The sequence below is a fragment of the Desmodus rotundus genome, chromosome 8 (assembly GCF_022682495.2).
Source record: "Desmodus rotundus isolate HL8 chromosome 8, HLdesRot8A.1, whole genome shotgun sequence".
NCBI classification, from domain to species: Eukaryota; Metazoa; Chordata; class Mammalia; order Chiroptera; family Phyllostomidae; genus Desmodus; species Desmodus rotundus.
Window position 1 is genome coordinate 3107887 of NC_071394.1, and position 26177 is coordinate 3134063.

A 26177-nucleotide genomic window follows, 5' to 3' on the forward strand; every position below is an offset into this window, starting at 1 on the left:
CTGCTACATCCCTGGCACTACTGGAACGTAATGTTAAGTTGCTTCCTAAGGAAAAATGCTGATTTACAGCCTTATCTTAACTAGGCAGTGGTTACAGTATTGCAACTTACAGAAATACATACACATGTACCTTCCAATCTGGATGATTGTAGAGACCCCTCTGTGGCCCTCACAGTTGGTTTTCTGGGGATGCATTGCTTGTTGCCATCATCAGACATTATGGAGACCCTTGGACCTGAGTCCTCTCGATTGACAGACGGTGGAGTAGAAGCTCAGAGAGGTAAAACGGCTGCTCAGGGTCACACAGCGATGAGTGGCTGACGCCCAGCAGGAGTGCAGAGAGCCTGCTGTGACTCCGGGGTAGGGTCTTACTATGTCACTCATTTACAGTGGGTAAAATGTTGAGGTTTTGTGCAAAGTCCTCGAATGAGATCCCTTTGTCCTAGACCAGATCCTGAGCCTGGTATTCAAGGTCAACAGCAGAAACTGGCTGGGGCCCTCAGCTTCTCTCCCTGTACCCCTGGACCTCACCTGCAGAGATGATGCTGGCTCTGGCAGTATTTGTGGCCGCGTACATTGTCTGTGATTGTGCCAAACACGTCACGTAACAATGACTCACTTGCACATTTCTCCTCCCCACTAGACTTGGGGTCTTTGAGGGCAGAGGCCCCCTAAGATTCCTCCTACTCGGGGTCTGGTGAAGGGGTAGGTGCAGCCTGTGGATGCAGTGAGTTCCGGCACTAGCTTACCAATGAGCTTTAGCAGCTGTAACCCTGCAGACCAGGCAGCCGCCACTCCCAGTCATGCGGCCGTGGAGCTGGTATTTTTGCAGATTCAAATGCTGTGCACGCAGCCAAGATGGGCGTGGGGCCAAAGCAGTTTGCGTGGCTCGGAGGGAAGTAGAGATCGTTCAGCAGCTACTGACTTCCGCTTTCGCTTCTTTCTGTCCAAAGGAACTGAGCTTTGGGGGGTTGGGGGGAGTCCATGCAGCCACCATAATGTTTTTATTGAGCACCTACTATGTGCCAGACATTGTGCCTGACTCCAAGGACACAGCCGTGATTAGTGTGACAACAGGCCGTGGTGCCGGGGGGTGGCCACAGGCTGCAGACAGCCACCGGGTGGGTAGGTATGTGCTCATCGAGGGCTGCTCTCGGTCACCTGGGCAGCGGGGCTTTCATTAGAGCCCTCGCCCCAGCCGAGTGCAGTCCGCTGACTCTAGTGCTGTGGAGCCGGGGGAGGGTTCGCACACAGGCGAAACTGTGAGCATCTTGTGAGCACAGGGCCCCAGCGCCTGGGTTTCAGCTGACAAGACGGCGGGATCCCAGGGCCGCTCTGTGGTGTGGACAGCTGTGACGGTCAGGAGCATCCGAGTCCGCAGAGCTGGACAATCGCTCAGCTCTGCCGCTCCCCTCTCTGCGCTTCCGGTCACTCCCCTCTCTGTATGGGTAGAGATGCAAACCCGTGTCCCACAGGGGTCACACACGTGTGAGTGTGAGTGTGCCCATGCACAGGTACCGGCAAAGGCACAAAAGGATGTGGCATCACTTGGCACCAAGAGTCTGTGGTGACCTCAGGGACTGTGAAGTCACAGGGCTCCATGTCCGCTCATCCACTTGACCAGCATGATCCCCGTAGGCAGGAGGGATTGGACAGGCCAGAGGGGATTCCCCGGCGCTGTGTTTCTGTGACTTTAATGCCCACGGGACCCTATGCTTCTGTGAGGCAGTTAGCAGCTGCTGCGTTTCCGGGTGTGTGTGTTTCACTGCGTGTTGTCCTTTGTTTTCCTAGAGTCCCTCGCTGTCGAAGAGACGCTTTCCCAGCTGTGCTCAGAGCTACAGGTAACTGCAGGACTGACTCCTCGGGTCTCAGTGGCTGTCGTTATGCAGGACAAATGTAGTTGCTTGTTTGATAAAGAAATAGAGACGGAAGACAGGACCCCCTCTAGGCTGAAAAACACACTAACCTCCCGTTTCCCTAAGTCGTTACACATCTATTGGTCAGCCATTGTGTGCCTAGCTCTGTGCTGGATATTTTGGGGAAACTCACCAGGTTAACAGGTCTCTGTGTTGTGGAGCCTGGGCCACACCTCCCTGTCCACGACCCATCCCTTTAACAAGTTCTGATTGACTGCCAACTACCTGCCTCTCGCAGAGGGGAATGGGGACCGTGCCCCTGTACCCAGCGGACTCAGACCCGGCAGGGGGCAAGCTCCCGCCATGTGATGACACAGACCGTAGTGAGCGTTCGCCCAAAGTTCATCAAGGATGTGTAAAGACCGTGTGCTTAGTAAGTACTGGTCAGGTGCATGTCACTAGTGACAACCTCTCAAGCACCTTCCTGTCCCCTCCTGTCTACTGTGAGGCTGTGACGAGGGTGGCACTCACACATGTCACTGCACTGGGCTGCACAGGCCATTGTGGTCACAGGTGTGGACACAGATACCTGCGTGGCCGAGGACCGCAGAAGGGTGGGTCACGAACTGTGAGGAGGCAGAAGCTAGTGGACCCCAGAGAGGAGGCTGCGTGGGAGCCGGGACTGGAGGCACGAAAGGAGCCCTGTCTTTTGTAGGAGGGCCGTCCAGCCTCGGGGGCTGGAAGCGGAGGGCATGGGCGCAGGGCTGCACTTGGGGATCCGTGAGCAGGGCTCCCGGGAGGGAGGCAATGCGGTGACTGAGGCCCCTGGGGGGGCCCGAGCTACCCAGGAAGGGGCCTGTGTGCCGTGCACAGGGCAAAGCTGGGACTAACTCCCAGTCACAGGGGCCATGGAGGAAAGTGACAGTTTCTGGGGGCTGGAGAGGGGGAGGTGGGAGGCGGTGTGTCTCTAGGCAGGAAACAGCAGGTGACCACGTTTACACTAAAACAATCCCGAGGCCAGCTTCTGGTCCTCGCCCTGGGTGCTGCCCACCCACCTGCCCTGCTGCAGGACGCTGCCCCCACAGCAGCCCCACCAGGAGGCACGGGTATGTCCCCACTTACTTTCCACAAGTGGACGCAAAAGAGTGCGGCTTCCTGAAAGTCCCTGAGCCTCTCGGCTGTGGGCCTGGGGCCTGAACCCAAGGCTGCGTGGGAGTCCCGGTCATACGGTCGTGTCCGATCCCTGCGGTGGTTCAGGAGAGAACTCCGCGGATGAGTCTAGCAGACGTATCTCATGAGGGACTCATGGCCGGCTTTCCTCCCCGTTCCGGGCCCCAGGGTGCCCGGGCTTTATTTAGCACAAAGCAATGGAATTAGCTGACTTCTGCAGGGGTGTGGCTGGTGACAGGGAGGGAAAGGGGTATGGGGGTGGTGTGCTACAGGGCTAGCCTGGTGATTTGGAGTGGAAAAAACAGCCCCCCCCCCCCACTCCACAATGCCCCTAAAAGTTGTGTTCACAGCCCTGAGAGTTTAAGAGGCACGATATTGCCACTTAGTGGCCATATCCAGTCTTGAATGCATCCATCTCCGGTGGATGGGGTCGGAGATGGAAACTGTTTCAGGTGACTTGAGACAATTTGCAAACACAGAGCTCTACAGTAATGCAGCGATGCATTTGTATCTTTATTCCATGTGAACATTCTAAATATTTATTAAGCATCTACTCTGTACCTTTTGCTGGGAATATAAAAATGGAAGAGACCTTCCCAGGACTAGAAGTCTCCTGGGAAATGGCTGGTTCACACACCAGGCAGAAGCTGCCAGAAGGGTCGGGGCTTGGCCAGGGGGCTCTCCGGGGAACTGAATGCTTGTTGAACAAATGGTGAGGCCTAAGAGTCAGGGTCAGCCCCGTCAGCTGTCTCCCTGCCTCTCTCCTAGGAGACTTGACCTCTGTCTCACCTCTCCTGGATTAAAGTTACTCTTCTTCCCTTGAAGAAGCAGGGAGTGTGTAGGTTGGCTTCTGTAAGTTTTAGGAAGGCGACTGCGGTCCCCCTGAAGGAATCTGGAGTAACGGGAGAGGAGGCTGCTGGGGCTGTGGAGCGCCCACCATGTGGAAATCACCTCACTGCCTTGGGGCTGGGAGGCACCAAGGACCTTATCATTTCCCGGAGACGTTGTGGCCACACCTACCGTGATGGGGCTGCGTGGCTCTGTGGTAGACAGTCCTGCACTTGAACCGCCTGTGCAGGTGGCCGAATAGCCAATATTGATAAGTGGAAGCTGTGGTGATTGCAGAGTGCGGAGTTCGGGCTGCAAGGGGGCAGAGAGTCACGTCCAGAGAAAGGAGAGAGAGCCATTAACACAGAGCAGTCAGCAGAGCCGTCAGGAAGGAGCCCCAGTGGTGCCCTGGGGGAGCGCCCTCCACCTTCACGGTTTTGCCTCCCCAGATGTTGAACAACCCGGAGAAGATCGCTGAGCAGATAAGTAAGGATCTCGCCTGGCTCGCCTCCCACCTCATGGCTCTGTGGGCCCTGTTCCTCGACACGGTGACCCTACATGCCCACGTGACCACTCACCTCGCACAGGAGCATCACACCCTGAGGGTAAGGTGTCACACGGCATGAGTCCCACACCGGTGGCCCCTGGACGAAGCTCACAGCAGTGCGTTCACTCGGCAGAACAAGATCTGGGGTGGACCCTGCGGGCTGGAGGGCTGGTCCTGGCTGCCTGTGAACCGGCCCGGAGGTGGCTGTGGCCTGGCGTAACCTCTCAGGCCTTGGCTCCGCCATTCCTGAAAGAGCTTCCTTGGCTACCAGACGGTAGCAGAGTCAGTCCATGTCTGGGGTGTTACAAGTGCTTTGATGGTGTTTTGAAAAGTACTGCATTTTGCCGTGTATAACACGCACCCATGTTTTTCGTGTGCATTATACACAGGATCATTATTATATACCCATGGTATGTAATCATTATACCCGAGCATAATACGCATCCTTCTTTTTCCTTAAAAAATTTGGGCAAAAAATTGTGCATTATACACAGCAAAATACACGGTATTTTGGAAGGTAAGACATCCCCCTTGGTGCAGTTGTTGGCTCCCAGCTTGGGCAAGTCCTGAGACCTAATAAAAGTTGGCAAAAGGACCAAATATCCGAGTCCATGACTGGCTTCCCAAATACCGTTTCATCCACATTTCTTTATGGTCCCTGTTTTCAAGTGTCTTATATTCGAGTGGAAGAAATAAGACCTATGTATAAAAATGACAGAAAGCGAGGCAAGAGCAGATTCATAAGCATGCACGAAACTGTGTCCATAAAGCAGGCTCGAGCAAGAGCTGTGAGAGGTGCCGTCCCTACCCCGCACGAAGGAAGAGACAGGCTATTGTTTCCGAGTGCTGGGGTGGGGGTGGGGGGCTCAGCTCCTTCTCTCAGTGCGTGCCTCCTGGGGCCTCAGTCTCCTTATGAAAATCAAGGAGATGCCCAACACCCAGCGAAGGGAACTCTTTACATGACTTTCTTCCGCAGGTCCGAAGGTTCTCCGAGGCCTTCTTTTACATGGAGCACCAAAAACCTGCCGCCCTGACGTTTCAGGAAAATTTGTAAGTAGCCCATGACCTTCCCCCACGTCACACCCTAAAGTGGGCGCCCAGGACGTTGTTGTTCCAAGTGGCTGCTGTCCTTCACCTCCGACTGTGCAGGAGAGCCGTCTCCTGCCTCTGTCCCTTGAGTCGCATTTGCTCTGCAGGCAGAGGACTCAGACAAGTGGCCGAGGAAGGAGCTGGCAGGTGGCAGAGGTCAACAGCCAAGTTTTCTTTCATTGAGTGTCATTATGGAGCCGCAGACAGAAGCCAGTCTTCCTGGGCCCTGAAGACATCAGTGCCGAGTCCTCTTTGCAAAATGAATTGGAAGCAGATGGTGCGGCTACAAACTATGTCAGAAACCGTCCCCCCTGCTCCGATTTTGCCAGGGATTTTGCGGTGGCTATGAAGTGCGTTCAGCCTAAGATTTAAGACCAGACTGCCTCATTCGGGGGGCCGATGGATTTGGAGGAAGCTCCCCTTCCTCCAAAATCAAAGGAGAAATGCAAACATAGAAAGGTCAGAGGGTTGACGAAAGATGAGGCCCTCCTCGCTCAGACTGACTGGTGGCAGAAGCCCTGGTCCCTCCATGATGTGTTGGCCTTTGCCACAGAAGTCCCAGGGTTTCCTGTGTTTCTGAATGCCAGGGGCCCCTCGAGAACTCCGTGTAGCCGGAGTGATGTTGGCGATGCCGCAGTGGGTCCCGCGGGAGAAACACTTGAGGTGCCACCCCTCCCCCATCACTCAGGACACACCCGGTTGTCTTCGCCCTCATCTCTGTACCCTAATTCCCCCCCCCCCACTTCACTGTGTTTGGGAAGCACACTGACATTCACAGTTGGCCTCATGGACTGTGGAAGCGAGAGGGCACCGAGATAAAAAACCCACCCGCACGTCAAAATAGCTTCTTCAGAAATATTGAGAGACTGTCTCGGTCACTTATTCTTGCCCTCGGTCCAGCCCCCAGCTAGAGCTGCCGAATGTATCTTCTAAACCCAGAGTCAGACGAGCTGAGAGAAATGCTGGGCCTCAGGGAGTCTGCTTCCTGAGTTACCCGGCCACAGGGGGTCCCCAGACAGCCGGGCCACGGTTGTGTTCCCGAGTGTGCTCGCACATGGGGGACCGCCAGGACACACGGAAGAATTTTGTTGACATGGCAACCCCTTGAACAACCAACAGATGATGGAGCACCAGCCAACCTGGGTTCAAAACCCGTCCCTCCACTTACCTCCAGCAGGTCCTTGAGAGGGTTATTTTAATGCCACCTTTGCTTTTTTCTTTTTTTGTTTGTTTTTTTCTAAGCCTTCCCAAATCTTATTTTCCTTAAAGAAAATAAGGAATATGGGCTGGATAATAATTGTGAGGACCCAGCGAGGACACCCCTGCACGTGGAGCCCACAGTAGCAGCCGCAGGGAAGGTTAGACAAGGGCCAGTGAGTGACACAGTCGTCTGTCACACTCACGGGCACCCAGCACACGGCAAGGAGCAAAGTAAAGTCACGGTGCCTGTGGGCTGCTCATTCGGATGGAGAGACGGGCAGGCTGTGTGTTATCATGGCGAGGAGGGAGCGGCCGCTGTCCTCTGCAATTCTTAGTGACCAGACCTGAGAGGAGCAAGCACAATCAGCTCTGGTGGCAGTGTCGGCCTCGTCCCACTGCGGGGCTGCTCCCTCCCTGATCGGTCTCAATTAGCACAGAACATGGACTTACAAGGGTCTCCTGCAAGCCAGGGTGAACTGGCTCCGCCCTGCCCTGGGGGAGGGGGACGCCTGTTTAGCCAGAGCAACTGGAGATAGCCCAGGTTGTCGAAAGCCCTGCCTGACAGTGACGAGGACTGTGCAGGCGAAGGGGGTCACAGGGGACAGTTCCGCGTGGGGACACAGAATGTTTGAAGAGCAGCAGGAAGGAGAAGGGAGCAGGGTGGGCCAGGCAGGTCGGTGGGGACCCGCCCATGAGAGGGGCCCCAGTGACCAGGGTAAAGACTTCGGACTTTGTACCGTGGCCGCTATGATTAACCTCTTTCTTTTAGGGCCCAGTGGGTGTGGCGGAAAGACCTTGAATTTCACATCCCATGTACGCGGTTTGAAATCCTGGTTCCGTAGCTTGTAACACTTGGGACATCAAGCTAGGCCCTGAGCCTCTCTGAACTCGTTGCTTAGATGTGAAAGGGAGAGAGGTGCCTTCATGCAGCAAATATCTGTTTAATCCAGACCCTGGGGTGCTGGATTCCGGGAGGGGGGACAACACACATCTCCTATCTCAAGGACATTACACGCCAGCAGTAGAAGTAAGCACATAATATGAGGCTGAATGCAATAAGCACTATGGAAAGTACACATCCGTGTGAGAGGGGGTTGTAACCTTTGTACCGTAGTATAACTGGAAAGAGAAATTTGCAATCATTCGAGGGATAGTAGATGTTAAACTATAACCTAAAGCATGGGCTAGGGTAGACACTAAATTATTCAAGAGGAAATAAACTTTTAATTAGGTCATTAAGAATAAGAACTGTGGAAGAGAAGGGGGCATTTCGTTTCTCACTGAGAAATCGCTCTGTGAAAGGCGCGAAGGGCTGCCAACAGCAGCGAATCCTAAATGGGGAGAGCGGCAGGCTCCTCGCTCTGCTGGCTGCCGTGCGGGGCAGGGGGCATGCTCCCCCAGGGATCAGAGCTGGAGAGAGGCGGGGCTGCCGCAGGGAGGCAACCCGTGGCATCCGAGGCGAAAGCCAGCCTGCAAAACGTGGGTGGGCCAGCAGGAAGACAGGGCGGCCCAGGGGAGAGTTGCCCCTCTCCGGGAGTGTGCGCGGTCATGCTGAGATGCCACGCCCAACGAAGACGCTTTCCTGCCGGGGCTGCAATATTTAGAAAGTATTCAGAAATGAGGTAGAGCTTGCCAGGAGCAAGGGTACCTTTTATTGTCCCTCCCTGCGTTCCCCCTGTCTGGCCAGTACCTTCCACACAGCAAGGGGTTCAGTGGGCGTTTGCTGGAGCGATGAATGTGGACCGTTGCTGTGTGTACCGACCTATCCTGATGATTTAATTCCCACTGTGCAACTTTTAAGCCTCATTCATTCTACGAGATGCTCTGTATGTAGGGCTGAAAACGATTGCCTGCCGCCCTGAAGCTTAGCCTGTTAACCCGACTCCGGCAAGAGGCTGTGCTGAGTGCTTTGCTCGCCAGCTCGTTGCGTGTCCATTCACTCCTTGAGGTAGGAACGGTTACTATTCCCACGTTGACGGAACAAAAACCTGGGAAACCTGGGTGGCCCGAAGGGGTTCAGTAATTTATCTGGGACCACACAGTGAGCCAGTGGGTTTGTGGGAATCCGTATCCCGCCCCCAGCCTACTTGCTCCGACTCCTGTGTGTGGTGTTGAGCGATTATCCTAAAGAATTCACCCCAAAGAATAAAACGTGGGTTCTTCAGCCTCTAGACCAGAAGGATCTGTATGCTGTTGGGCTGTGCTCCTGGAACCGGGGGACCCCCGACATTGAAATCAACAGGCAGTAAACCAGGCCCTATGGGCTCCGAACAGCAGCTCTCTGGAACTTGCCCATCTTGCTCATCGACACTTTGTGCCTGTAGATTGGAAGCTCCCCAACATGCCCCCCCCCCAGCTCCTGGCAACCACCACCCTGCTCTCTGATTCTATGGACTGTTTTAGCCCCCTCAGAAAAGTGGAATCACCGGTGTTTGTCCTCTGCGAATGGCATCTTTCACTTAGCGTAATGCCCTGTGAGTTCACCCACGGGCTCCCATCTTGCAGAATTTCCCGCTGTCGAAGGCTGAATACCACTGAGTCGCACCACACCTCCTCTCTTCACTGCCTGCCCATGGGCACTCAGCCCGGCTCTGTGTCTCGGCTGTTGCGGATGATGCCGCTCTGCGCCCGGGAGAGCCGCCCTCTCCCAAGACCCTGGTTTCAGTCCTTTTGGCTGCACTCCCAGGAGTGGGGCTGCGGGGGTGCATGGTAGTTCTACTAAGTTGTCGGGGAACTTCTGTCCTGCTCTCCGCAGGGGGCGCACCACGTCTTGGTCCCACAAAGGTTCCAACTTCTCCACACGCAGGCCAGCACTTGGGGTTTTTGTTCTGAAAACAGCCACCGAATAGGTGTGAGGTCATTGTGGCATTTTGAGTCATTTGGTAAACACAGCCTAAGCACAGTTTCAGGTATGCCCTGGGTCGAGTTTTCACAAAGTCCCTGTGGTTGGGGCCATCTCCCAGCAGGAGATGACTCCTGCGGGACATAACTCAGACAGACTCTCTGAGCCCTTCCTGCTGCGTTAGCACCACTTGGTTTAATGACCTGATCGGGTCCTGGCTCCGTGGTGAGCTCTTCAGGTCTGGAGTCCAGTTTCAGTCCCCTGGGCTCATGCCTCAGCCTGTTTACACATTCTGCGCACCTCGCTGTTCCATAAAAATACTTTGTAAGTTTAAGCTAAAAACTGGACCCAAATTCCAAGTTCTGACGATGACTGAGAAGTTCAGAATTAATTACAACAAGAGTCCATTTGAACACTCAGAGAAAGGGCCCGAGGATTAGGAAGTTGCAGCGGACTTCTGGGCTTTGAGGAAGGGAATACATTCTTGGTTCCCTTTCATCGGGTAGGCGCCGACTGGGAAGGAAGAAAGAAAGAAAATGTGCATAGTTCATATGTGTATTGCATGTGAACATACAAAGTGCCACGGATGCACACATGTTCATCGTCATCTGTTACTGAGAATGCTGAAGTAGACATGTGGCTCGGGGCTTGTGCAGAGTTCTGCAGCCACAGCTGTGCTGCAGGAGCCGGTGGCTGGCACAGCCAGGGATTGAGGTGGGGCTCCAGGGGTCAGGCTGCTCCCAAAAGGGCTGAAGACAGACAGACAGACATGAGCTATGCATGCTCAATTCTTCTTCCAAACTCACAACCCAGTAACACCCTCTTCTTCCAGTGTGAAAAAGTGGGTTGGCATAGAGAAAAACAATGGAACGCTCATATTTTTCCTTCCGGAAGGGGAGGTGGGAATAAACTCTCTCCCTTCTGCAGGAAGTGGAGGAGAAGGGAATGAATGTTTTCTACCAGCCTAGCCTTTGAATTAGGGATTCTGATCATTTTGAATTCTGGACCCAGATCCCTGCTGGAGGAGGGGTATTTGAGGATGTTGCAGAGGAAGGAGATGGGGCATTTTTAGAACCCTGTGTGGGAGAATTAAAAGACATGGTCCCTAAACAGAGAACTTACACCCTGATCGAGGGTGCCGGCGTCCACACAGTGAGCAAGAAAGGCTGTCGTGGCTGGTTCTTAAATCAAGTGCCACCAACCACGACAGACCCTGAGTGCTGAGGGCGGTCAGAGAGATAGGAATATAAACACAGAGCTTTCGGTTTCTCCTCCGAAAGGTGAGATTCCTAGCCGCGGGAGACCCAGCCCCGTTCCACCGGAGTGGCATCTATTCCACTCCACTGAACGGAACATGACTGAGCCCTGTGCTTCTCCAACTGTGCGGTCGTGGCCCACGGCCTCTCCCAGTGCCCAGACCAGCTCCACCACAAAGCAGACTTGGGCTCGGGGGCCTGGGGGAGCCAGGAAGGGTGGGCAGACAGATGGCGGCTGTCAGAGTCTGCTGAACATTTTCCAAATGTTTTCCTGGGGTGGGGGAATGGATGGGGCCGCGATTTTACCGCGTTGAACTCCTCCTCCGACGCTCACCTGGCTGTGCATTCCCCAGGGTCCAGGCCCACAGCCAGCTGTCTCTGGCCATCCGGAGCTCAGAATACCTCACCACCATGCCCCCGCTGCCCGCGGAGTGCCTGGACATCGACGGCGACTGGAGCACCCTGCCAGTCATCTTCGAGGACAGATACGTGGACGGCCCTGCCACAGGTGTGTCTTCTTTGCTCTGGAAGGGCTCAGGGACAGAGCTTGCCAGGGGGTTCCTGGAAGTCACTCTATTCACATCCCAAGGGCCGTGGGATCAAATGAACAGAGGGGGCTTCTTAGCTCACACAGGAGACACCAGAACTAAGGTTAGGGAGTTGTTGGGACTGTCTTTTTTTCAGTGAAACTCACAAGCTCCTGTATCAATGGGACAATGGTAATAAAGACTCCCTTGCCCACTCCTTCCGGGGAGGGATGTCCTATGTTTTTACCTGCAAAACACAACCAAATTTGCCCTGTTGCCAGAGTGCTGGGAGCATTGGAGGGGGATCCTCTTATCTCGACATGCAATTCTGATATAAAGTCGTTTCTAGTTCAATGGTAATGCAGTTCCTCCACCAATCCAGGCGACTCATTTCAGGGAGGACAGACAGACAGCACGTCTGCGTGTGCGTGCTCACACACAGTGTGTGCTGCTGGTGTTGCACAGTTTTCACATGAGCTGAGAGGTCATCTCGGCAGAATCTGGTGCAAGCCAGACAGGCAGTGAGTGTCCTTCTCTGTCCCCTCCCGAGCCCGGCTCAGGGGAACCAGCAGCTGGAACACGCCCACGATCCCTTCAGGGATCAGAAATGCCAGGCCCTCTGTGGGAGGTGTTAATACGTTTTAGCATTTTAATCCTGCAAGCCCTATTTCACAGAGAGAAACTGAGGCACGAGGCATGTGAGTGTGCATTAAAGAGCAGGCAGCACATCAGAGCCAACACTCACAGCCAAGTTCCCCCGATTCTGAAGCCCACGATGCCTGCCTAGCCGCCACGGTGAGGATTTCTACCCGCGGGGCTCAGGTGCCCACGTACCTCTCAGGGTGTCCACAAGCCGAGGTTGGCAGGATGTTTACAAGTCCCCGTGACCTCCAAGGACAGCGCTGCCTTGCGAGTAAGGATGCTCTTTGGCTGTTGGTTGCACGCTGACACCTGGTGTCCACACAGGGTATGACACCCAAATGGTGGCTCTAGTGATGGCAGCCAGCCTGGCTGGGGGAGAAAGCTGTACTTTGTAGCTTTGTGTGTGAGACTGTGTGTGTGTGTGTGCGCGCATCTGCATGTTCCTCTTCGTTAGAGCTTTATGATTTAACCATAGGAAGTTTGAGGCGTTAGAGAAGAAGTTGAGAAGAAGCCAGCCCTCACTCCCAGACTGTCTAATGTTACCTTCACTAGGCTTGGGTGCAGGCTGCCTACCCGTATTCACGGACACCCTCATGGACGCACGCCTTACACCATGAGCTCGTGTGAACCTTCAAGACAAAGTGCCCGGCTTTGTTTTTGCAAACTGGCTGCAGTTCCGCGGAGCCCCGCCCCCCAGCATTAGCTGGAGAGTGGACCTTGGTCTGCCAGGGGCTTCCCCGCCCCTCCCCCACCCCAGGGCAGCACCCTGCAGGCACACACCTGCCCAGGCAGGTTCTCTGAGCCACTTCGCTGTTTTAGGGCCGGCCTCTCTTTGTGACTTCCCTACTGGGCCCCCAGCACTGACCGCCCATCTGCCCCAAGGCCATTGCTCCCAGAGGCCTGGCTCCCTCCCAGCACCTTTCAGCTGACCCATCCCCATCCCTGAAACAACTTGTACAGACGGATCCACACCCCCATTTAAAACCCGATGCCTCCCTTGGCCTCTCACTTTTTTTACAACGTGTTTGGATGGTTCTTCCATCCCAGAGCAAAAGTGTCAGCAATTCAAGAGCTCTTTCCATTTCCTCAAGGGCCTGGCAGCCGCCTTAATATCTTTAACTCGAAATGATGTTACCTCATCTGCGGCCCACCCTTTAGTGGAGTGAAAAGGGAACTAGAAGAGTTGTATTTGCACATCCGAGGGTAACACTTGTCTGTGGTCTGCCACCTTACTGCGGCCAGAACGCCTACTGTGCGCTAGGCACTCACCCACTGTGTGCTAGGCACTCTCAAGTTCTGGCTCCATTATCTGTGGCCCCTCCTCCCGCCCACGCTCACTCCCCTGTCCCAAGGCGACAGAGCCGTTCGCCGGAGGCCTGCACAGCGGGCCAGGCTCCCTGGATTTCCGCTTTGTTCCGACCACTGGTAACTGTGTGGAACTGGGCCAACGGGTGGCGATTTCTGTCTACAGGACCCCCGCCAGCCCTGGGGGGGTCCGTCCACAGAACACTTAAGACCGACCGGCCCGAAGGAAGTGCTGAACTGATGTCCAGTAGTGGCATTAGTTAGTACCCGACTCTCACTCTGCCTTGGCTGTTGTGGTGACAGTAAAATGCTGCTCCCTACGGCGCCGAGCCCCCTCACTCCTCCCTCAGTCCCGTCTCAGCGGGCTAGGCTCCCTCGGGTGTGTCTTTTCTTTCTGTTCCCAGAACCCACCATGCTGTTGTCACCTGTGATATAACGACCAGACTCCACATTTATGCTGGGCATTCAAGTTCATCCAGATTGCGGGCTTTCCCCCCCTGCTTCCCCCGGCCACTCCTGCTCCCCCCACGTGGAGCTTAACCGCTGCCTGGCCAGACCGGGCACCGCAGACTCCTGGCCTTTGCCCACGCCATCCCTCTTCCTAGTAGGACTCCTCACCCCCTCCTCGGAAAAAGGTTCATTCCCGTTCTCCAGACACGGCCCACGGTCTTTGGACAGGAGAACCAACTCCAGTGTTCCCGCGTTGGTTCCAACTACTGGTACCAACATCCTCCTGATGTGTTCTGAGTCCTTGAAAGGCAGAGACTGGCTCGCTGTTATCAGTAGTACCCACCTCCCCTCTCCCCAGCCCGAGGTCTAGTGCAGGGCTTCGCCTGTGGGATGTGCTGGGGACCGCTTGTGGGGCTACATGAAAATGAACTCGCATTTTTTTTTAAACCAATGCATACAGTTAAGGAGACTCATTGGCTCTGTTCTGCTGGCATTTACTCCTCAATTCGTTTTGTGAACACAATTCGTTGACTACGTGCCAGACTTGGCGCGAGCCTTGGGGATCGAGTTAGTCCTAAAGCACAAACCCTGCTCTCCTGGGGGAGCAAGAAATGCCCCATGGACTGTAGCATGGTGGTGGACGTGTTACACTCCGTGTGTGCAGAGGGGGTTTGGGAATTTGCAACAGCGGGTGTCTAGCTTGCTGTAGCGTGTGGGGCGGTTCCCCCAGAGGAAGGGACATCGGCTTAGCCTCTCACGATGCGGAGAGTGTGTCCAGGAAAGGAAGCCGATCCTGACCCGATCATAACCTTCACTTGCAGGTGTGAGGTGATGATGCTTCAAAGTCCGTGCCGTTTTTACACTGAGTGTCTCCATGGTTTACTTCTGGTTAATGTTCAATAGCGATTATAGTCCTCTAACTTTTATTAAAACCATAAGGGAGATTTAAACTTCTTAAATAAAATAGGAAATCAGCCCTCCCCACCCCCAACCGTTTCTGTTTGGCGTATGTGGAAACCGAAGCCTCAGTCTCCAGAGTTTTTATTGGGTTTCCTTATGCAGGAGGGTCGACTGAGTTGCTGGCCACATTGCTGGCCTCAGCCCCCAGCCCTCAGCCTCAGCCCACCTTCCCCGGCAGAGGTCGTACTGGTATCACCTGGCGCAAAGCCCCCACCACTAACGGCGTGGCTGGTCTTCCCGGCATTGCCACCCCCATTCTGAGCAGCCTCCTTAGCATAAACTGACCATGGACTCACCGTGGTCACCCGGGCCCCCTCAGCTCTCGGGGCCCATGAATACCAGGACATCCCTATCACTTGGGAAGTTCTAAGAATTGAGAGTTTACCTCCAAGGAACCAGGCACAGAGTCCAGCCCGATTCTTTCTGATACAATTGGGCATTTGGATAATTTGTGGCCATAGAGTCTTAAACTATAGTATGTGGTTTTCTTTTCTTTTTTTTTCTGTAGGGCAAAATTCGAATGTTTACCCTTGTTTTGATGTTCCAGCAACCAGTCCTGCAGGAACGCGTCTAAGAGACAGAGAAGAGAGCCATATGGAAAGCAGAAAATCACCTTTCCGGCAGTGCCTCATCTTGCCCAGCCTGAAACCACCCCACACGGACTCCGATGAGGAGCTGACTGGCTGTGCAGAGTCAGGCGAGAACACACCCACCCCCAGCCGGGCGGATGTCTGCTCTGAATCTCAGGTGTACCTGACCATCGGCGAGTTCCAGCACGAAGCAGGTTTGCCTGAAGGTGCGTGTCGGACTGGCCACGGGTCTGACGTTGGAACGCATTCACTGGCCAATGACAGCCAGCCCGGAAGGAGCCCCAGCCCAGGGGATGGCCCGGACTACATGGATGTGAAGGCCAGCACCAAGCCCCCCGGGAGAGCTGAGCCCACAGTGGTCGCTAGTGATCAGCATGGGCGTGAACACTTTCGAGATAATTATGAATCAGACCGCAGAGGGGCAGCGGGTGGAAGTTATTCGAATGCCACCTCTTCGGAGAAGACAGCACCCCATGAGTTCAGGACTGTGGGAAAGGGAGCCGCCCAGGATGGTAAGGTGCTGCCGCTTACTGTGAAGCTCTTCCCCAGTGAGCCTTGTGATCCACCGAACTCTGCCTGGAGGGCGTCCCCAAAGGACCCTCCCCCAGAGGAGCAGGAGGACGTGTCAGTGCTCTCCGGGCTCATCAAGAGATCCTCCTCCATCATCTCGGATTCTGGCATTGAGAGCGAGCCAAGCTCCGTGGCCTGGTCGGAGGCCCGCAGCCGGGCTCCGGAGCTGCCCGGCGACCGGGAGGGCTCGCATCAGCTGGTGCGAAGACACGCCCTGCACAGGAACTCCTTAGAGGGCGGACGCACCGAGAGCAATGTGAGTTTGCCCAGCGGGATCCAGGCATCCCTCACCTCCATCAGCTCTTTGCCTTTTGAGGAGGAGGAGCGGGAGTTGGCGCTCACCAAATTGACCAAGTCGGTGTCGGCACCCCAAATCAGCAGCCCCGAGGAGTCTGCCGAAGACATGGACACTGTGCGGCAAGGAGGGGGTCTCCTAGAAACTTCGGCCGGTCACACCGAGAGCACAGATCCCCCGCGGCCTTGTAGGGAACCCAGTGGTGGCTCCCGAATCCAGGACACTGGGGTGAGGCATCCCCTCGTGGAGGTGGCTTCAGACGCGGGCAGCCAGCAGGGCCCTGGTTCCAGAGACGTCCCCAAAGACAAAGAGATTCACTCGGATCCTCAAGGACCCTCTTGTCCTGATGGCAGAACTGAGACCCTGCCAGGGGTCGAAACCAAAGGTCTGAATTTTCAGATACCACGTATCATAGCCCTTGAAGGCCCTTGGGACCGACCTTCTCCTAGGGCACAAGTGGAGACCCCAAGGGGCATGTCTGCACATGGGCATGTGGGGGTGAGCGCTCCGTCCGACAGCGGCAACCCTGGCGTGGAGCACCTCACGGACCACGAGGTCCCTGACCTGAGTTGTACACCAGCTGCTGAAGCCACCGGCCTGGGTTCAACCGGCGAGCCAAGCAGCTCACCCTGCAGCGCTGAGGAGGCGGTGCCCCTGGAGGGGGGCCATCAGGCAGGTGTGGGGGGCTCCGCTGTGACTCCCTCCACACACTCCCAGGCTGTGGGTCACCAGGACCCCCGGCCTGGCTCCTCCACCGCGGGGCCCCACCTGGCCCCTGCAGAGACCTTCTCTCCAGACAGCCTGAAAGCCGTGGAGGTGGTCAACCTGTCCGTGTCCTGCACTGCCACGTGCCTCCCGTTCTCATCTGTGCCCAAGGAGACCCCTGCCAGAGCTGGCTTCTCTTCCAAACAGACCCCGTTTCCCATCACGCACCAACCATCGGGTTCCTTTGGGGTTGTTTCCGCCCCTTCCAGCCGGCCGGAGGAAGACGTCGGTGAGAGGATGTTCAGGTGAGTCCGCGGGGCCGTGCTTGGCCCAGCGCCGGCAGTCACGTGTTCCCACGTGCTCCTCAGTGCCATGCACCCCATTCCAAAACTGAGATCACCGATTCCTCGTTTAAACACCATAATATGTCAACACCGTACAGGTCAGACATGCAGAGTGGCGTAAAGAAGTAAAACGTATCAGCCCGCTTCTCACGTGCAGCCGCTATGTGAGTTCTTCCACACGTTTTTCTATCTGGATCTGGATCTGTACATTCTTTTTACGCAAAAATTGGGTAGTTCTGTACAAACCAAGTGTTTTCCAGCCTACGGTACCGGAAACGCCTTTCTGTGTTTAGCGATCTGTTTCTGCATTATCATTTCCGGTTTAAACGATATTCCGTAGCACAGATGTACCATGATTTATTAACAAACTATTTTAGCGTTGGCCATCTAAGTCTCTTTTGCGGTGTCTGTTATGATAAACAGCTCTCCGTGAGTGCCGTGCACTCCCATGTTTTCACGTTCTGAAAGGGCGGTTCTTCAGGGGCCTTCGGGAGTAGTGTGACTTCACCAGGGTTGCCTCGTCAGCTCCTGTGTGTGGTTCTTTACGTTGTCGTCCCTTTTGCGATGTCCAGATCCACCCTTCATCCTTGTGTTGGCTTTGTAGCTCTATGGCAACCTCACCTGCAAACTGTATAGTTGGCCAAGTATATCACAGAATCATTTTATCAAAGCATCCCATCGTACGCACTGTCTTGCAAAATGCTGAAGGGTCCATCGTCACCTTAGTTCCAAAAGGAATGGCCCAGGCAGGTCCACATCGGATCGCTGTTTCGTAAAGATTATTAGATATCCACATGTCCCCCACCATCAGGGTAACAAACAGCTGGGGGGCAGCTCCCAGTCCCTGGCCAGTGCTGCCCTGGCAGTTACTGTGCCCGCAGTCTAACAGCGAGAGGAGAGCCGTAAGTGAGGGGAAGTGGGCAAATGGGATGGCTTATGTTTGTACAGCTGAGCCAGGGTGGGGAGAGGGACCTTACTGGGCTGGGGGCAGTGAGTGTGAATAGACACGGTGGCCAGGAGAGGCTTTTTTTGAAGGTGACAGCTAAGCTGATGATGATGGTGGTGATGGTGATAAAGATGACGATGATATGGCTCGTCGTGGGAAATGTGTTCCCTTTGGAGGCTGGGAGATGACCCAGGGGAAGCAGCTGGAAGCCAGGCCATGGTGGCCTCAGTCAAGGTCGAGAAGCGTTCACTCTGGGGAGGTCTTTGGAAAGATTGTGTGGGTCCTGGGAGCTGGATAGGACCTCACCAGGCCTGCGCAGTGCGGGAACCACAGAGAAATCTGCAGAACCCAGACCAGAGGAGCCCTCGGTTTTCCTGGGGTGCTGTCCCGTATCCCTGCTCAGAACAAAGCTTCCCTTCCCGCTGTCTCCCCGGAGGTCGCATCTCCAGCCTCGGCCCCTGGGCAGACACTTCCTTTAGATGTCCATCATTCCTACATCCCAGCTCGACCCATCTCCTATTCAGTGCGCAGTGCTCAGCGTGGCGTGTGATTAACTAGTGTATTCTCCAGTTTCTATCAGGCCAAAGAGAAATTTAAAAAAGAACTGAAGATTGATGGATTTCTGTACAGTGACTTATCCGTACTAGCTTCTGACATACCGTATTTCCCACCAGAGGAAGAGGAGGAAAATTTGGAAGACGGGATTCACCTGGTAGTCTGTGTCCACGGCCTGGATGGTGAGTTCCTGAGCGGTTTCCCCCCCAAAGTTCTGTGCTATAAACGTGAATTCATTTGGATCAGGCACTCCTTCAACAAGTGGGTGGTTAGCAACGGTGGGCGGCAGGAAGTGTGCTGGGTACAGGGAAGAGGCCTTGCCCCCAGAGAAAGGATGCATCTGGCACGCACACCTGTCCAGAAGGTGAATGGATGAATGGAAGGAAGGAATGGAATGAATGAATGGTAAGTGGAATGAATGCAGGGAGAACTGGGTTGGACTCGTTTTAGTTCTGTTAGCTGCCTAACAAAAAATGGTAAATGCGGGAAACGGAGGGGAAGGAGAGGGAACCCCTGGAGCGCCCGCTCTGAGGGGATTGACGTGGGTGGGTTTGTCATGGTTTCAGGGAACAGCGCGGACCTCCGGCTGGTGAGGACCTTCATTGAGCTGGGGCTGCCCGGGGGCAAGCTGGACTTCCTGATGTCGGAGAAGAACCAGGTGCGAGGGCTGCGGGCCTTGGGCTGTGAGGCTCCCAGAGCCGCCCCTGATGCAGGCCTCCCCAGGTCACCAGGGCGGCTGTGCACCCACAGACAGCAGGGGACCTGGCTGCAAACACGGGCCTTTCTTTGTCCATGGACACTAAGAAACGGACCAGTCAGCCTTGTCCCTCTAGGGCCTTAGGGCTCGCGGAGGGCAGGTGATGAGGGGCCCTGCAGGCTTTCTTGTCACTCCCCCTGCCCCGTCCCCTCCCTGATGGACACTCAGGAGACCTCTTGGCCCCGGCACGCAGCTCCAGGCAGCCCGTGACATGGTAGGCCAGCATCTCCTATGAGAAACTGTCTTTTTACTTTGACCCCACGTCTCCCTCCCTGGTCCCGTCTGAACTTCCAAAAGTTAGTCCCTGAGGTTGCACGAACCCTTCCAGAATGTCTGCCCCATGTCTGCCCTTGCCAATCCTCACACATGTGTGACCTTTCTCCTTGGCCTGTCATGCCCTCCTGTCCTCTGACCATCCTTCCTAAGACGTAGATGGCCTGGGGATCCTTGTCAAAGCAGACGTCTGCCCCCAGGACAGGGCCTGGTGCTACATCCAAAGGCTGAGCTGGGGAGGGGCAGGGGCTCAGAGTTGGGCAGGCCTGGGTGTGGGTCCTGGCTCAGGACCTCGTCCCCTCTGAGAGCAGAGTTCCTCCTCTGTGACATGGGGGCAGTGGTGCCAGGGGACAGCTCCTGTGCCACTCTCCCTCTCTTCCGTCTGTCCCTCCTCACTGAGGGATCTCTGGTATCCCCGAGGTCCTTTGTTAGGGCCCCAGGCTGTGAGTCCTAGTTCTCGGTGTTGAGTTCCAGCCTGTGGCCCAGCGTCCGGCTGAGGTGAGCTCCCAGCCCACGCCATGGTGTTTCGTGGAGGAAGATAGTCCGTGGGAGAGCCCAGCCTTGCCGCGACCCCACCCAACCCTGTTTCCTGTTCCTTCTTCCAGATGGACACGTTTGCAGATTTTGACACCATGACGGACCGGCTGCTGGATGAGATCATTCAGCACATCCAGCTGTACAGCCTCTCCATATCCCGGATAAGGTAAGAGGGGCGCCGGGCAGCGGGGGTGCTTTGAGTGTTTGCTGTATAGGAGAGCAGCGCGAAGCCACCGGGGCCCACGGACTGGTGACTCTTCGTGACGTAGAGGACTCCCAGAGCAGAGGTGACACACCCGTATCTACCCCAGCGTGCACGCAGGAGAGGGAACGTTGGGGTCTCAGGAGAGAGAGACTGGGACTTAGTCGGACATTCCTAGGTGTGAATTTTTGTTCTTCTGATGCCCACAAGCCTGAGTCCTGGTTGTAACCTTTTTAAGCCTTTAAATCACTGAGGCTGTGTTTCCATGAAGTGGGACCGGCGCACTGAGATGGTGTGTCACAGAGCTGAGCGGGTTCCCTGCCCAAGCAGAGGGTTTCCATGGGCATGGACTGTGGCCTCCCACTGTGGCAGGTGACCTAGCTGACGTGTGTATAGGACGAGGCTGATAGGAACCAGCTTGTATTTGCAACGCGTGTGGGCATGGTGGTGACTCATGCAGTGTGCGCCAGCCCACGGAGGCCTCAGGGATAAAATGTCACTTCCTCCTTGCCTCACAAATGAGGATGTAGAGGCCCCCAGAGGTGCGGTGACAAGCATGGGACATAGGACAGGGTTTCCGTAGTAGGTATTTAATTTGAAAGTAACGCTGTGTTGGATCCCCAGACCTGAGAGGAAGGTAGCACTGGAGTGGGCTCAGAGGAGGGGGGTGGCCGGTGAGGACGGAGAGCAGGCAGAGGGACAAGGGCATCGGGGGAATGAGAGATGAATGAAACACGTGGAGAGGTGGTCCCACGTCGGGTCATGAGTGGCCTCAGGAGTAGTTGCCGCTGTAGCCTGTGCGTTGCCAGGATAGTTAGACGCTCAGCCAGGGCCCCTGGGTGGACCGAGAGGAGACAGGGAGACCAGATGGGGAAGGGGGCCGCTCCCATAATACGAAGCTGGGCAGCTGCCCACAGATCTCTCTGGCCACACCAGGCACAGCAGCTGCCACTCACGGAGACCCCATCTCGAGCTCAACACAGCCAGAGTTTGGAAACCTGATGGGTGCATCGGCGGCCCCAATCTCATGGCGATGGCCCCTAAACCTGGTGGGAGGTGGCGGGCACCGCATCTGTGCTCCTAGGGTGGGCCTTTCGCCATCAGTCACTGTCACTCTTCCTGACTCTAAACAGCTTCATTGGCCACTCTCTGGGCAACATCATCATCCGATCGGTCCTTACCAGGCCGCGGTTCCGGTATTACCTCAACAAACTCCACACGTTCCTGTCGCTGTCTGGGCCCCACCTGGGCACCCTGTACAACAACAGCACCCTGGTCAGCACAGGTAAGATTCTGCCAAGCCTGGTATTCGTCACCATTCATTCGGGGCAGAGGGAGGTGAAGCCAGAGGCGGACATTCCTCTCGATGGAATCCTGTGACTTCGGTACCTCCTCCAACTGTGGACGGTGGGGAGAGACCTGGGTGGAGCGAGACGGCCTTTTGTTGGTGCTAAGCGAGGTTGGACTAGGTGTCCAGCTTTCCCTCCGGCTTCCAGCTTTCTGGGAGCAAAAAGGGGACGCCTACTATCTCTCATAGAATGTCAACGAAAAATCACAGTTGTGTGTCGCTCTTTCCCCTGTTATTTCTGCTTGGTTTCATGTGTTTGATTTGGGCTGGGTTCGGTGTCCCCAGGCCTGTGGCTTATGCAGAAGCTGAAGAAATCCGGGTCCCTCCTGCAGCTGACATTCAGGGATAATCCTGACCTGCGCAAGTGCTTCCTGTACCAGCTCAGCCAGAAGACAGGTGCGTGGCTTCCCCTGCACGGTGTGTCCTGAGTGGGAGCTGGGGCTCCTCTGTGACCCCAGCTGGCATCAGCCCTATGTGAACTCACTCGTAGTGGGGTCTGATCGGGAGGCACAGCCTCTCCCTTGCAGGAGGCCACCCGAGAACTCAGCTGCCCCTTCACCAGTCTCCCTGATGGCATGGCAAAGGCATCCCAGATGGGAGCCGAGGTGCATGCGTGAGGGGCTCTCTCCACAGGAGAGCTGTGGCTTCTGATTCCCAGCACTCCTTTCCCTTCCTCATAGCTCAGGCCCCAGGCCTGGGGGCCAGCTCACAGCTCCTTCACCCAGGGGCAGACCCACCTACCCCAGGGCGGGCAAATACTCTCCATTCACGCTGCCAGAGCAGGGGGCAGGTCCTTACCAGGCAGGCCCCAGGGCGCGCCACTCCACCCCCACCCCTCTGTCTGCAGGAGCCCCACTCGTCCTGGCTATGAGCAGAGGGCGGCGGGGGGCGAGGACTCTGGAGTGTTCCTGGCCCACAAAAACCTTGTCCTGACACCTTGCTCCTGCCCTGTCCAGAGTAGCTCACTCGGTGTCACCTTGGCGTCCCTGCCCGATGGGCACAACGCCCACATCTTCCTTCTACGGCACAAAAACTCCCCTGCAGCAAACTTTTCTCAGCCTCTCACACCAGAAGGTCCTTCTGAAGGGACACACCTGTGTGTCAGCTGTCTGTTCGCACCCTGACTCAGGGTGGGTTTGTTCAGTGCACGCAAACCGGAGGGGCAGGTGGAAGCTCCCTGGATTCAGCGCACCCACCTGGCTCATTGCAGGTCTGCAGTATTTTAAAAACGTCGTGCTGGTGGCTTCGCCCCAAGACCGCTACGTGCCGTTTCATTCAGCCAGGATAGAGATGTGCAAAACGGCCCTCAAGGACAGGCACACAGGTAAGCCGGGTTTCATTATGACGATTTAAAAGATCAGCGTCTGTTCACAAACTGGACTCTGTCTAGTCGGGCATGCCTGATGTCCTGCGCAGGGACAGGAGCCTGGCGCACACCCAGTTCATTGCTCCTGCTTCCTCTGCAGAGTTTGGCCGCCCCCCACGTCTCTGCTTGCTTCCCTCCCCCCTGCAGGGCCCGTTTACGCGGAGATGATCAACAACCTCCTGCGCCCCCTGGTGGAAGCCAAGGGCTGCAGGCTGGTGCGGCACAACGTGCTCCACGCCTTGCCCAGCACCGCCAACGCGCTGATCGGCCGGGCCGCTCACATCGCCGTGCTGGACTCGGAGCTCTTCCTGGAGAAGTTCTTCTTGGTGGTGGGACTCAACTACTTCAAGTAATGGCCTTGGGGAGCTCGCCGGAACCACGGAAGACCCAGGAGAGCGTCAGTCAAGTCACCCTTTTGTATTTCTCAGCCGTTCCGGGGTGGAGCTCAGAGCAGAGGGGCTGAGGGAGGCAGGGGGCGGGGACAGGATATCCTCCATTCAGAGACTTGCAAAGGCCGAGCTCGCGGTGTTAATTAAAGGCGACAGACTTTACCCGAACTGATAGCCCCCCTGGAGTTTCATCCAAGATGGTTTCTAGGGGAAAATACGGGAAAATAAACAGCCCGCCTCTGTAAGCGCCAGTGGCTCCAATCCAACCAGGTGTGTCCAGGATGACACTAGTGCATAGCTTTATCATTTTTAATTCAGTGCAGTGCACACAAGCATCTCAGAACTCAGGTTAACCTCTGTGCAGAGTGAACATATTTGTGTAAATAGAACCCTTAACGGACTCAATGTGCCACTTGCTCAAGAAAATGTGATGCCACACTGTCATTCCCCCCTCACGTTTTCTCAGCAAGGGGCAAAGGAATGCTTTCTGAACTCCAAGTTCATGGTATCACAGCAGTGGGCGGGCGATTGGAGGTGTGAGAGGGGGATGGAGGTGATGCCATAAAGGAAACTGGCTGGAACGCAGTGAACCACTCACCTCCCCTGCTTCTCCAGACGCTCTCTGTGCATAGCCCTGGTCCAAACATTGTTTTTGTGATTGCTTAAATCTCTGTTTGCGGTGGGGAAAATTGACTTTGACTCAAGCTAGCAGAGGGGGCACCAAGGTTAATGCACACGTGTGTGCAGCTCCTGCTGGTATACTTCCAAAGAAATGCTCGGTTAGCATTTGATGCAATTGCAAAAAAAAAAAAAATTAAAACCATTAACGTGCCAGCTGCTCCTCCTGTCTGTGGAAGGACAAAACATCTGAATGGAGGAGGTGTGCTGGACTCACAGCCTCAGGGGAGCTCTGAGAAGGGTGCTGGGTATCTTTCAATAGAAATGTCTTCTTGCCTTAGGAAAATAAAGGGCTAGGAAAGGTTACCATTGATTTGAACAAAAGAGAAAGCAGCCCAAGAGAGCAGGAACAAAAGTGAGGTCCAAGAGGACGAGGACAGTCAGGTGGAGAACAACACCTAGATTGTTCAGTGACTGCAGGGGAAGCTTTGAAACTTACCAGATGTTTAATGTGGTCCCAAAGACTGAGGACACTCCGTGGGCTACAGGAAGCCCAGAGAACCATTGAGTTGTGCTGGGGACACACGAACCGGGACCGTAGGGCGACCGACCCGGGAGGCTCATCTTCCGGAGGTGTGAAGGCAGATGGGAGACATGGACGATGTCATCATCCCAGACCCCTTTTCCTGCTTGTGCAGAATTGCCTCATAAAGTGTGGACGCTCCTCTGGGACCAGATTCCCGGTCCCAGCACCTGGACCATGCATGACCTTGGGTTACCAAGGTCATGGTCATAAAACCATGGCTCCTCTGAGAATTCGGATTCCTCACATGTTCACAAGTGGCTTTGGGAAAACCAAACGCGAGCAGAGGAGCCACCGCGCTGGAGGCTAGACCTTGGATTCCCTGAGAAAGGCCAGAAGCTGCCTGTTCCGCAAAGGCAGACAGACTTCTCTGTGGGTCTTCTTCCAACTCTCCTGGTGTCCTGGTCCTAACACGGAGGGCTCAGTGAGTCCATGGGTCACTTTCCCACTGGGTATATTTCCGAGTTCCCGATAGATGTAGACTCTGTTACCTGTGCCAACCCACCGTCTAACCCAGGAGGGACCCGGTGCCTGCAGAGCAGCTCTGGGAGTTGGGCCCCCGGCTCACTGTGGGACCCTCCCTCTGTAGCGACTGCTCCTTTCCGGCCCAGTGCGGGGCCCTGCCCCTCCAACAAGTGCTTTCCATTGTGTGTTTCCACCTCCCGTCAGCCAAGCGTGTGGCCCCCTGGTCGTCTGAAAGGCCACGGAGCCGGCAGTGCTGGAGCCAGGGTGTATCCGATGACCATTGTCTTTGCCAAACACCAGATACCATTTTTAACTTCCATATGCTGTCTGGACACAGTGAGAACTCACGGCAATAAACGTCCAGCTGCACGGTGCACCTCTTTTTTCTGGGGGTGCTCTGCTGTCTTTGTAACACTCTCCGGGCTCTGAGCATCTGCTGTAACCGTGTAGAATGTACACCTGTGTTGTACATAAGTGTCGAGTGTCGAGTGTCATGCCTCATCTCAGAAGGGTTTTCTACGTCTCTTTCTATTGAAGTATAGATATCTAATATATATATATACATATATACATATAATATAATATATATATATATAATGTAAAACAGGGACATTCTATTACTGATGATAAAAATTATAAACAAAATGCCTGCCAAGATAATGGTCTCGTACGTCTTCATTCTCAGCATCATTTTTGTGTTTTGTTTTTACAGTTTGTTATGTTTCTCAGAACTATGTAGAGATAACAGTTGCTAATATTGAGGTTAATTGGGGCAAACGAGATGCCTTAGTGGCAGTTCGAAAGCAGCGGGGGAGCTGCGGCCCCGGGGGGAAGGTGGAGGGACCCCCTCCTTTCTAATTCCACACCCCAGTGTGTTCATGTGCATCCCTGCAGGTCTCCTTCGTGTGACTGTGTCTCCTGGGGAGCAGGAGCATGTCTAATTTATCAGCGTCTCGCTGCTG

The 26177-nt window shown here is 55.2% G+C and overlaps 1 protein-coding gene across 1 annotated transcript in view; it reads left to right on the plus strand.

Annotated features, from left to right (window-relative positions):
* Positions 1–25858, plus strand: part of FAM135B (family with sequence similarity 135 member B) — a 97325-nt gene extending 71467 nt beyond the window's left edge. The window contains exons 9-20 of the mRNA XM_053930452.1: positions 1792–1841; positions 4304–4459; positions 5378–5451; positions 11142–11296; positions 15220–17137; positions 18693–18859; positions 19244–19335; positions 20313–20410; positions 21580–21731; positions 22080–22190; positions 23005–23118; positions 23308–25858. Of these exons, the coding sequence (XP_053786427.1) occupies positions 1792–1841; positions 4304–4459; positions 5378–5451; positions 11142–11296; positions 15220–17137; positions 18693–18859; positions 19244–19335; positions 20313–20410; positions 21580–21731; positions 22080–22190; positions 23005–23118; positions 23308–23513 (3293 nt within the window). The 3' untranslated portion in view covers positions 23514–25858. The remainder of the gene's footprint in view (positions 1–1791; positions 1842–4303; positions 4460–5377; positions 5452–11141; positions 11297–15219; positions 17138–18692; positions 18860–19243; positions 19336–20312; positions 20411–21579; positions 21732–22079; positions 22191–23004; positions 23119–23307) is intronic.
* The last annotated feature ends 319 nt before the right edge of the window (positions 25859–26177 follow it).